Genomic DNA, 13,676 nt, shown 5'->3' on the forward strand with positions numbered 1-13,676 from the left:
GACACTCTGGCCGATGAGTAGAGTTGATCCAAGCATTCTGACCTCACAACAGCAGGCAAGCACCCAAGATAACTGTCTAATGTTGGCTAGCTTGCTAGCTACTTCCAGACACAAATGAGAGAACAGATCACTCTGACCATTTTACTTGTCCTAGCAGAGCTGGTTAGGCTGTTTTTATCAATCAAATGTATGTATAAAGCCCTTTTTACATCAGCCGATGTCACAAAGTGCTATAAGGAAACCAAGCCTAAAACCCCAAACAGCAAGCAATGCAAATGTAGAAGCACGGTGGCTAGGAAAAATTCCCTAGAAAGGCCAGAACCTAGGAAGAAACCTAGAGAGGAACCAGGCTCTGAGGTGTGGCCAGTCCTCTTCTGGCTGTGCCGGGTAGAAATTAAAACAGAACATGGCCAAGATGTTCAAACGTTCATAGATGACCAGCAGGGTCAGATAATAATAACCACAGTGGTTGTAGAGGGTGCAACAGGTCAGCACCTCAGGAGTAAATGTCAGTTGGCTTTTCATAGCCGATCATTCAGAGTTAGAGACAGCAGGTGCGGTAGAGAGAGAGTCCAGAGCATTGGTGACTGTAACTGTGCTACTGACAACAATTTAATTAAGCTTTTTTGCCAACGTTTACTGACACCGGCCATATTCAACGAGTGTTTGTAAATTCATCAGTTATTCTGCGCTCTTGCACACTCACATGAGAGTTCTCTGAAATCGGAGTAGATAGCCAGAGCAAATTTACCTGCTACATCTATCGACAGTTGTCGCAGTGACATCATGAACATTCTATTGAAATGGTTACTTGCATAGTGAAGTCTTTTGTTTAGACATGCTAAACAATGAACCCTAATCCCAACTCATAATGTTACTACCCTGGATGAATCTGTAGGTAGCTAACCAAACAGGTTCAATGTAAGCTAGCTAGCTAACATTAGACTATAACTAGCAATGCAAATGGCTCTGAGATGTGAATAATATTACTAAACAGATCATACACATAACATTAGCTAGCGAGCCAGCCAGCTAACATTAGCTAGATAGCTAAGAGTACGCTTGAACTTCAAATGAAAACGACTTTCTGACTAAATTAAAAACGTGTAATATATGGAAATGTAGCTAGCTAGACTATTTTACCCGTATGGATGGACGCTTTTCCTCCCTCTGTCACGGAGGCCATGGTTGCCCTTAGTTTGAGGATGTAATCCGGAAACAGCTGTATTATACTCCCTCTGCATATTTGCAATCAAATGCCAGAATTTTCTCCACCTCCTTAGCTATCATACTCTCATTCCAGAAAGTGGAGAGCAACACTATTGCAGATCTATTACATGATATCTTAAAAAAAAAGCTACTTTAGAAGGGATTACCTACACATACTGTATTAACCAGATCATGTTATAGACAGAACCGTGCTCCAACTCATCTCTCGGCATGTCCAGCCCATCCATTATATCAGCCAGTCATGGCTAGCGGGACGGTTCCTGACTTTTTCTTTGGCTGAACCTACTAGGCTTGTTATATAACAATGTTATTTGTAGTTACAGATGGCATACAAGTTTGTTATTTTGTTATTAAGGCACATGAAAATGCACATGTTCCAGAAGGCATTTCTGCCAAAAAATGAAATTTGATAACAAAAAGTTTACGTTCAAATGACTCTACTGTGAAGTAGTGACACACGCCTAGTTTCCTGAAACAAGTCACATATACACACATTTACACTACACTACACACACATTACACCCCTCCCCCCCAGCCATAAAACCTCACACACAATGCAGGGAAGGAATCACACGACCAGACCTGACATTTGCCTCACACCCATAACAATAACGTGCCTGATTAAAAGGGCAGAATGAAATCATACCACGCCCTGTACATTGCCAAGCTAAATAGGATTTAAACCCGTGCAGGCCACTGATACCTTCGGTGTCAAATCCTGATTACTATAAAGAGGAGAAGAAAAGGTCTCGCTGTTGTAATGCCTGTGTAACAAGGAGTGTCTTAGAGCTGCATAGTTACACCAGTATACACAGTCCGTGGACAGATAAGGCAGTATTTTTATAGAGAAGGCAGGGGAAACTGCTCCGTTGAATGCCTATTTGAAAGGCGATGAAATAAAGGCTCTGTTTTTATCTTGCTTGGATCAAAAGGTTCAAGCTAATTAACAAACTAAATAAGAGTCTCCCAAGCTGCGTCTGTGCGCTCTCACTCTCTCTTGCTCGCTCTCTTTCTCTCTCTCTCTTTCGCTCTCTTTCGCTTATACTGCAGCGTGGAGGGAGAAATAATGGGAGACCATAGCGGTGTGTGCATTTTGTGTGTGTTGTGTGTGTATGCATGTGTAGGATTGGAATGAAAAGGGGATACCAAGTCAGTTGCACAACTGAATGCATTCAACCGAAATGTGACTTTCGCATTTAACTCAACCCCTCTGAATCAGAGAGGTGCGGGGGGCTGCCTTAATCGATGTTCACGTCATCGGAGCCCAGGGAGCAGTTGTTTTTGTGGGTTAAGTGTCTTGCTCAAGAGCAGAATGGCAGATCTTTCCACTTTGCCGGCTTGGGGATTCAGATCAGTGACCTTTCGGTTACTGGCCCAACACTCTACCTGCCACCCCTCTGTGAACACATCTTGGTGTGTGCATGTTGTGCTTGGGTGCATTCATGGGTGCACATTTACAAATCCAAAGAGAAATTGCTCCCTGCACTGAAATGTAACAAATACCTGCCAAATGTTCCACCAACAAGATCAGTTCCAATTAACCATGCTATAGAGCTCCATGACCCACAAAATAAAATGGCTGGTGATCAAGGTTTCCTGTCTGTTTTAATTTGATTTGACTTTTCCAGCAGAACCCGGAGGCTGAGAGAAGGAGTCAAACTGAAAGGACAAGGGCACGTAATAAAGACAAATGGCTAAAGCAGGAAATTTGATTCATTGCCTCGGTACAGCAACATTTACAACCCCCCAAAAAACATTGACAAGCCATTAATTTTAAAACACTGTCAAATCCAGGAAAGCACACATCCGGCTGCTATAATGACATTTAGTCCCAGAAGGCTGCTGGGGAGAGACAGGGAGATGGTTAACTGACTTTATCAGCTGGCCATTTGCCTGACTTCCACATGCGTGCAAGCAGTTTTTGGTTATGTTCAATTCAATACATTACCTCAATTCTTCATACCGAATACAGAAGAATAATCTAGAAAAGCATCAACAGTGAATACTGAAACTCTGCTCAATAAAACTCCTGCCCAAACTCAAGTTTTTGGCTAATTTCTTCAGAACTAGACGGACGCATTGATGTGAGGGTTGCTCAGTATTATTTACTGAAATAGTTATCAGAAGCATATGCTTGCCGCCAATCTTTCACTGTGGAGCGCACACTTTGTAGTATGATATGAAAACACCATCTGGTGTGGGAACACAGCTAGGCTAGCTGTGTAGCTAAAAGGCCCTACTGTGTCATAGGGTTACCTTACTGTTAGAGATATCCGTTACATTAATCCTCAATGGATTTTTGATTTAATAATCATTATCTAGCATGCATAATACAACAGCTCTACTAATGTACACGGCAGATGTACACTTTCTTGAGACAACGTTTGTTGCTAAGTATAGCATATAATCATCTTGGTGTTGACACGTTGTGTCTCTGTATGACCTCTTGTTGACCTCGTCAACGTTTTCATAATGCATTTTATTAAACCTTTCCTATTATTGTCTTTCATTAGAATCTCATTAGATTATGTCAAAATAGAGACATTTAACCATTGTAGTTATATGTCACCCAAGCTGACATATGTATGGATTCATAACACATTAATATGAAAATTCCTAACAGTAGCCCTATATTTCAGTATATTGCCTAGAGTGTTTGCTTGTTTGTAGGGTAACATTTTGTCTCCTATGGAGCAGAAACAGTGTGTCCTGCTGACAGCGGAGAACTGGAAACAACACGTTCTGAGACAGGGCCCTCTCCTTAACAAAATGAACATCTGCCGTTTCTCATCAGCTATATTGAAGCTAATGACGGGCCGCAAGTGTGCTGACAGCGAATGGAATTGGATTGTGTACAAGAGCCCCTGTGAGACCAGACATATGTTCTGGAGTGAGTTTGTGGATGGAGTTTTTGTGAGCGTGCGTTTATGTGTGTTAGTTGAAGTGTCACTATGGGTGTAGTGAGTGAGAGTGAGAGAGTCACTATGGGTGGAGAGAGAGAGCGAGAGAGAGAGAGCGAGATAGCGAGAGAGAGAGCGAGAGAGAGAGAGAGAGTAGCCCACTGGCATGAGTTATTAAGTGAAGACGTTGTGTATATTGTGCCTGTGTGGGCGAGTGAAGTGTGTTTGTACAGGTTGAATAACTGTTGTATCCTTCTTCCCTTTCAATCTCCTCCTCTCTCTCTGCGTCACTAACAGAGATCCCTGCATCACACACATCAAAGGAGCCCACTCTCGCAGGATACAATTGTACTGTGACCTCTCACAGTCTTTGTTCGTATGCACCACAACAACTCCCAGGCTGCTAGCCTAGCTCTCTGCCAAGAGGATTCTACCTGCTTGCCTTCTCCTCTTCTGTCTAGGGACAGATTACATTTACATGAAAATTAAATATTTGTTTTCCACTCTGGCAATTGATGGCCATCTTAACTTCACACAACTGTTGATGTGTTCACCACTCGCTGTTGCCTTTCTTTGTCTAGCACAACTATTTCTCTCTCTTCTTTCTGTTGTCGGAACTCTGTGGTGAATTCTTTTGCACACGGCCTTGAGTTCAACTTTTGTATAAATAGAAGCGAAGTACTATATCACGGCCCTTTTCGCAGCCTCTTGAAATATTTGCGAGTCATTTAAAATGAGAAGTTTGCGTGAACCCCGGTGAGGAGGATCTAGGCAAGTGTGTGTTTGTGTGTGTGTGTGAGAGAGTGTGAACGGAGAGCGCTCTCCTTCTCGCCTGTATTCTGGAGAGGCTAATCACATGAAGAACATTTTCTGGTTGGGAGGGATAAAGACCAGCCTCTGAAGTGACTCATCGTGTTTGGAGAATTTCAACCGAGCAGCAGCTAGCGAACGCAGCTCTAATTCTCCTCACAGAAGTGTGGCTTTGGAACAGTCACATTGCATACAGCAGCAAATACATCTTCAGACTTCTCGACTGTTATTTCACACAGAAAATGTATTTAGGTAGTGTTTTCCCCAAAGCATAAATTACATTTGGGGAGACAAAATGACAACGCAGACACCGGCTGTTTGAGGAGGAGGGGCAAAAGGGAGCAAAAGAAATGAAAGCGATGTCATATCATGAGGAAGATTGATTAACTGGCCATGATGGAGTATTAGGTAGATAAAGTAATTGAATATTCAATACATCCCTGTCTGGCTCTGAAAAGCAGCATTAAGAAATAAAAAAGACAAGAGACTATAAATTAGTTTAATCAATCTTCTGCCTCCAACAAAAATTAAATAAGCATAACTATAAGTATCTATTAAATGGCTTGTGGGCTGGTTTGTAATTTCATTGGTTTTCAGCATAAGCATTGGCTGCTCTATGACAGTGAGGCATGAGAGTGAGTCATCCATAATATATATTTATAAAATCATTGGCACTGTTCTAAGCTGTTGAAAAATCCATATTTTCCGTTACCGGCTGTTCAGGTATTTATATAGTTCCATTGCATCACATAGCTTTCAGTAACTTCCCTCTAACTGTCGTAAATTTTGTCATTTTACATTCTAAAATGGGTGCTATAGCCTACCTCATGTCAAATGAAGTATGCTCAAAGCTCAGTGGTTGGCTGAATTTGTTACATAACCATTGGCATCCATTGAAGTTGGCATTATTTAAAGACTAAGTCCAGGATCTTAAGCACAACAACATATTCTACGAACTGGACTGGACAAAATGAACAACTATAGCTTTGGATGTAAAGCTTTAGACCCTAAGTCAGACAGGATGCTATAGAGAAATCTGGAGGTGAAAGAAACGCACACCTGTTTCGGCGAGGTACTGGCTAGGGGCAGTAGAACACTTGAAAAAGAAAAGGAGAGCCGCAAACTCTAAGAGTTCAGATGCAATAATTGGGTATTATTGACAAATACTGCGGGTCACTAGTTTATATAGAGTCAAAGGACACACACAGGTGTATGTAATCATGGCCGGGTGTGGCCTGATATCATTGGTTAATTCTCAGATATAAACAGCACATACAAAAAACACGAATGATTCGCATACGATCATAGATACAATTTGGCTACATAGGCCTACAAAACATTTACAATGAATAGCAAAATCACAATAATCACAAGAATGGCTTCAGATCAAAGTCTACGTTGACACAGAAGGAAGCAAGTGTCTTTAAATTAAAGATCCAGGCAGCCTCTCATTGAATAAATTATCGAGGTCACCCCCTCTCCTAGGGAGGGTGACATGTTCGATGCCGATATAATGTAGGGACGAAATTGAATGGTTCGCTCCAAAAAAGTGGGCCGCAACTGGGTAAATCGTGTTTTTGCATCCAATGGTGCTACGATGCTCCGGGAGTCGTACTTTTAATTTGCGCTTTGTTTTACCCACATCATTTTTACCACGAGGAGAAGTTATTAAAAGACAAATAACTGCCTTAGTGGAGCACGTGATAACACCTTTGATTGGGATCTACACTTGTAGTTTCCATCCGGTAGAGGCGCAAACAGACGTTGTGCAGGGATATTGTGGGGTGGTAAATCAGAGTTTAACAATTGATCTCTGAGAATCTCTCACGAGAATTCGACAAAAGGAGGGTCAGAAAACACATTACCGATATAGTCATCAGATCTTATAATGTGCTAATGTTGGTGAACGAATCCCTTAATTTGTTCAGAGCACTTTGAGTAGCAGGTAGTTAGAATGCAAGAATTGCGAGACTGTCCTTGAAAGAGATCATGTCTCGATTTGTTTACAATTTTCTCAATGGCATGCTTTAGAGAAACAGACAGTCTCTGACAAAGCACAAACAAATGTCTGCATTCATGACTTTTATACAGTGTTGCACCGTTTAACATGGTCCTTGTTTCCACGTATGACTGAGAGAATTCATTTATTCATGAGCACCGGTAGACACAATCAGCGTCTGAGCTCCACCTAAGCTAAAACCAGACCTCATTGTCAACCAGGGTAGCCTAGCAAAAATATACTAAAATCACTCTATCCTATACATTATCTATATACCATAGAAATGATGGTATGAGCACTACTTGTTTAGCAAAGACAAGAAAAAGAAGAGAAGAGGGAGAACACTGAAGGTTAGGATGAATACAATAGGCCTAGATACAGTAAAAAGAGTATTTTCTCTTTTCTTCCCTCAGACGTTTACAGGCCTGCAGAAGGAGTGTGATTGACCATCTGGCCCTCAGTATGGAGCTATGCACTGTAAAAGCACTCAAATCAATGGAAACAACTCCACCTTGGATGCCCACCATTACACAGATGGTGTACTTGGAGAGAACTGCTTAGGCTACCTAACGAAGAGCAGACACTGCACAGACAGAACACCCCACGCTACTGGCCCGCCACCACCACCCACTTCCAGTGAATGTTGCTTGCTTGATTGGTATTGTAAGGTATTGTTCGATGCTGGCCGGCGACCATGAACTACAACAGGGCCCTCTGGTGGTCTGTTGATAAATGGCTTTGACCCAGAGTGTGAGTGTGTGAATAGTATACTCTATCACAAGCACAACACACACTCACACACATACTCACGGATACACTCTCTTAACGTCACACATAATGTACATGCACACAGCAGAGTAATTTCAGCTAAACCGAGGGTATGGCAAGCTAAATTGACTCCAGACATTATCACCTTCTTGCTGTAGTTTCACTCACCTCAGTCAATAGGGGACCTCTACAGGATCGGTGGGTCCCCCGCGGGACGGTTGAACTAACGTAGGCTAATGTGATTAGCATGAGGTTGCAAGTAACAAGAACATTTCCCAGGACATAGACATAATAATACATTATGGCCTTTCTCTTGCAAAATCCAAGATGATTTTCTTTGCATTATCTTTTACCATCTAATGTGTTATATTCTCCAACATTATTTTCACATTTCCACAAACAAAGTGTTTCCTTTCAAATGGTATCAAGAATATGCATATCCTTGCTTCAGGTTCTGAACTACAGGCAGTTAGATTTGGGTATGTCATTTTAGGCGCAAATTAGAAAAAAAAGGGGCGGATCCTTATTAACACTCTACAAACACGTTATACAAGAATTCGCTGGTATGCACCGGGATTAAAACTCTAGTTTAGTTTCATGTCAAGTCAAACAGCAGTTACCTAGCCAAAGCCATCTACTGCAGCCATCTTTACACACTGTTCCATGCAGCTTCATTGATGCGCTCTCCATAACTCCAGCCAGCCAGGCTACCGCATGGTCCTAAAGTCAACCTACTAATTTATACTAATCTGCATTTGGCTTTTAATCAGGGTTGGAATGATTTTAGTAGCCTATGTTTAATTGTTGATGTGGAGCTAGGGTATGGCGACTGCCAATTGACACCCCGTATGCACATAAAGTCTAGGCCTAGGATAACACATACCATACATGAGCATGTGATGATGCCCACAGACCAGGGCTGCCCAACCCCAGGTTTTCAGCCCAACCCTAATTTAGCAGTTCTGATTCAGCTAGTTAAGGTCTTGTTGAGCAGCTAATTAGTAGAATCAGGTGTGTTAAATTAGGGTTGGACTGGAAACCCACAGGACGGTACATCTCCAGGAAGAGGGTTGGGCAGTCCTGCCACAGACAAACATACAGTAGATTACGTGCAGACAGATATACAAACCCATTAAAAGGCACTCAGAAGTTAACTTAAAAATTCAGATTTACACAGAGACACAGTGTTATTGACATAGATGTCACTATATTATTAACGTATAAAATATGCCTAAGAAGCACAGCAGACACAACCCGCACACACACACACACACACACACACACACACACACACACACACACACACACACACACACACACACACACACACACACACACACATTCAGACTGTACATTCAGACACATTTTCATGCATTTCATTTTTCTGTTCTAAAGCATTTGTATGTTTTTGTTCATGTGGACATCAACTCAAATTCAGCACATTTTCTTGGCACATCCTCATCTGCCTTTTGTCAAAAGACTAACTCATGTATACAGAGAGAACTGCACCTGGACTAGAATAAAAATATAAATAATATATTTTTTTTAAGGCAATAGTGCAGCTGTAGCACATTTCAAGGTAAATTTGTCTCAGCTCTGTGGCATTTCAACAACAAGACCTGTCACAGGCTATTTTCAGACTCCATTGTATGTGCTGCGGTACTAGAAAAAAAAGGTTATTTTGACAAAATTCTTCAATTTGCATCACTAAAACAAAGCAGACTCTACACAGCATCTACGAAATCACAACTCTCCACAACAATGTCATAGCTGTTCACAATGCTGCAGTCAATCATCAAGACATGCCCAGCCAGAATAAGTGATGACAAACCTCATCTGTAATACTCAATACCATGCATCGTTTTCTTGTGAGACATCATGGTTTGGTTTGCTCTCAATATTTTTCTAATAATTTGTATAGGAAAGAATACATATATAGGCTACTCATTTCAACTACCAGAAATCAACATTTATTTATCAAAATATTTGATTATTTATAATGTGTACTGTATGGCCTATATGGCTGTCTTAGTGGTTCTTTGTTGACAGGTTAAAAACTTGACTATGATGTAGCCTAATAACTATGTAATAACACATATTTTACTGTAAGACATATGCCTGCCTGTTCTTTCAAAACAAATGGATTGGATTTGGGCGAAATAAATGGTAAAATTGTAAAAATGAAAACTATATTTTATATTCTTATATGTTTGTTCACTATTTTACATAATGACTTGTTAGGTTATCTGTTAAGACAAAATGACACACATTTGTCCAGGGCCCTGTCATATTGCTCTCCATCGTTTACATTGAGCCTTGTAAAGCTACGTTAATTTCGGCTAATGCCATTTTGAGTAATTGTCCTGCATGGCACCGAGCCACTTGTCAAAAGCGATTTGCCTTGGGACAAAAACGTATTGATCTTCATTCTGTCCCTCTCTCCTCGCCGCACAAAACGTTTCATCACATCTCCGCGCTCAGAATGAGAATTCTCACATTGTTTTACTTGGAGTGATTCCAAAAGACAGAGGCAGCATCACGCGCTCACTTGTGTCATCACATTAACCGTAAAGCAAAGGGGAAAGATTTTGAAAAAAGGCACTAGAGATCAACGCATGAGTTGCTTACAAACTTCCTTCATTCCATAGGCCTACAGTACGCGTCATGCGGCTGTCCAAGGCAGGCGACACCTGTGCCATCTCAGCACACCGGCCCCTTAATATATGTTGTTGTTCCTTATTTGCCCTCTTAAGTACAAATAATATGTTTGGGTTGTGCATACTTATGTTGTATTGCTATGCAAACTTTCTCTACTTTTTCAAGCATTTTTAAGCATGTCAACCTTCTCCAAAATGAATAACTGACGTGAGATGAAGACTTATCATGTGTATTGATGTAGGATGTATTTATAACGCGTCAACAACATCAATTGCCACATGATAACCACATAGGGAACATATAATAGCCTATAAGAAAAGAATGGCGTTGAAAAACAAACAAGCATGGGTAGGGGTCATTTTTACACATATCGGCGACAATGTGGTTGCATCGAAGCCTCCTGACATGAAGTCACAATAGTTGCACAGCATTTAATCCAATGTATCTCTGTCGTATAAAGTACTGTGGGTCTCTGCAATATTGTTTTAGATGCACACAGTCATCTGATAGCATACCCTTGAAAAGAGCTTAAACATATATCTTTTATAGATGACGGGCAAGACCGTTACTCCAAAAACCACAGATGCTGCACAAGCACAGATAGATACTCACTTTCCTAAATAGATAGGATTTCCACTCTTAAGAACGATACTGACTGTTTACCTATAGCCGGTCCATATTACACATAAATAGACACTTTATAACGCTTACCTATTCGAATGACATGAGGCATCCCACAAGAGTACTGAATCCAAAAGAGACATAGAATGGCCGATGTCCAGTATTCCAAAATCGAACTCCGGGCAGACAACCAAGTGTTTCGCATGATTGTAAAGTCGTGGGATCCACTTTTTAAGATTCCAAAGACGCTTCAGTGTTGCTCATCAAATTTGAATTCGACGGAGTCATATGTGGGTTTGTGTGTCTGCGACAAATGGGCGCTCATTGTACTTGGTGCAACATTCTCCCAGTTTTTTCACTCTCAATACTTTGGACGGCTTTTCAAGATTATACCCCAGTTCCACACACAGGCGGATCAGTGTTACACCTGCGAATGCTGGCTGCTACAATTAGCCTGCACGAGTCTGTATCCCTTCCCCTCCTACCGTTGATGCTATTTGTCTGCTGGCTGGAGAACAACCGGGCTGGATTCCCGTAAAAATGTGGAAGGGAACTGCGCCTGCGGTACTTTTGGTCGCCTCCAACGATGCTCTGACCGGTGTTAGCCACAAGAAGCCTTGAAAACCTGTTTCTTAATAAGTTTCTTCAGAATTCATGAAAGCTCATTACATATTTCAAATATATAAAATATCAGTGCTGATTTGAAATATGAAATTTGTCAAAAATGTTGATATAGCCAAATAGCAGTTATTATCATGATGATAATTGTCTAAATGGTAATTACTGTTCATTTAGAAAAAGTATTCGAAATGTTTAAGAAAAGCTTCTTCATGGTGCAGTAGTCGTTGCTGTCTGTTTTTCTCATAGCACAATGAAGAAATAGCCTATTGCGCTTCAAGTTTTAGAAAAATCAATAACAAAAAATCCGTGGACGACCAGAATGACTTTTTTTTAATTGAATGCTTGTTCAACTCACAACCTGCGCGTGGTTGGACAGATTCACTGGTGATTATGTTTTTTGGTACTGAGCAAAGCTTGTGTTGTGAGAGCGAGCGCCACCAGTCTTATTCAATAGTGCCACTAGAGGCACTTGAATCATTAGGCAAAGGTCACAGTTATGTCCATGAAACATTTGACACGTGAGATTATACCACTAGATTATTACATTTTCAATTATTATTTATTTCTACTTATTTTACATCTATGTGTTGATGATGCACTTTTTTGGTTAGATTAATGCTCCCTGAAAACCAATTAAAATGTTCAGTATAAATAACTTCCCCACTTGTGTCAAAAATAATAAATTGCTTCACATGCATATGCTGCCAATTCTACCTAAACAATTACAATGATACACACTACAAAAGTTTCCCCTTTTAATCTTACAGTGAGTAGTCTACACGTCCCACTGAGTCATTTGGAAAGCATCGCCTACTCAAATTTATAGTTGTCTCTAAGGCAAAAAGTGCAGACATGTCCTCACTCCTTTCAGGCCTAATCAACATGTTTAATGACAAAGAAAGCCTGTAGCAGGAAACAATTGAACGGGTTGAATTGTGTATGCACATGTTGGAAAATAATAGTCTGGGGTGTGGGCCATTGACAAAGCAGACTGCTCATCACGGTTATTTGGAGCGCTCTGTCTGTGTCAATGAGTACATTAAACTCACATAACTGCTTAGTGCCTTTCTGTCTGTCAATTTGTCATGCTTTATATGGAGCCGTCAGTCACAAGACGGTGGGTGAAACATGATTGTAATCGCATAGAGAGTGTGCCACCGCCTGCAGTGCACAGCCCCTCTCTCTGCCACTTCCTCACTGCTGTAGGTACAGTAGTGACTGTGTGCAAGTATCAAGTCACATCACACATGTATTCATCTACTCGATGACACACAGTACTGTATTACTTACTGCCATGAAGCACTCCAGTGAAAATGTAAATTAATATATCAGTTTGTCCCTTGTGAGAAATTGAATTTATATTTGAATGAAGGAAAGGCTGAGAGTGAAATGTTGGTATCCCTAGACTGAGTCTCTACCTCTATCTCTGCACTTGATTTTTATATTGAAATATAAAGGGATTTAAAAGATTCTGTTGAAGATACTCAGGCTGAAGATGGCAAAATGGCGATCTAGTCTTAATGAGCTTATGAATGCACTGATGGGAGAATGGCTTGGCCCATTGGTTTTATATTCCTATTTTGAATGGGGGGAAAACAAACTGATTGTATCAGAGGGCATGCGAGCTAAAATAACCATAACTGACTCTGCCACTGCATATTCATGTCTTGGGGAGCAAATCTATGGCCCCTTGGCACAATACAAGGACTATCAATGTGAGTTATGTGGCCCTGCTCTCACATTATCAAGATTAATTGACTGCTGCTCTTTCAAATACAAAATGTACACAGCTTCAGCAAACAAGACATTCTGGGGGTATGGGGGTGCCCTCTATAGAGAGCCTTGTGGCAGTGCTCTCCATCATCCAGACTGATCTATGGATCTGATCGATGACAATGATCAATGGTCAGACAGGTGTGTGCCATCACCCAAGACATGGTGGGATGCTATGGGAAGCTATGGGCTGCTATGGGACACACGCAAGCTATCACATAGATAGACCTGGGTTCAAATACAATTTGAAATCATGTCAAATACTTGAGCTGTAATTGATTGAGCTTGCCTGTTGC

The 13,676-nt window shown here is 41.0% G+C and overlaps 1 protein-coding gene across 1 annotated transcript in view; it reads right to left on the minus strand.

The window, feature by feature from the left end:
• LOC106583195 (glutamate receptor ionotropic, kainate 3) overlaps positions 1 to 11,971 on the minus strand; it is a 126,793-nt gene extending 114,822 nt beyond the window's left edge. Inside the window, exon 1 of the mRNA XM_014167105.2 lies at positions 11,077 to 11,971. Within this exon, the coding sequence (XP_014022580.1) occupies positions 11,077 to 11,191 (115 nt within the window). The 5' untranslated portion in view covers positions 11,192 to 11,971. The remainder of the gene's footprint in view (positions 1 to 11,076) is intronic.
• Between the last annotated feature and the right edge of the window lie 1,705 nt (positions 11,972 to 13,676).

The sequence above is a fragment of the Salmo salar genome, chromosome ssa02, assembly GCF_905237065.1.
Source record: "Salmo salar chromosome ssa02, Ssal_v3.1, whole genome shotgun sequence".
NCBI classification, from domain to species: Eukaryota; Metazoa; Chordata; class Actinopteri; order Salmoniformes; family Salmonidae; genus Salmo; species Salmo salar.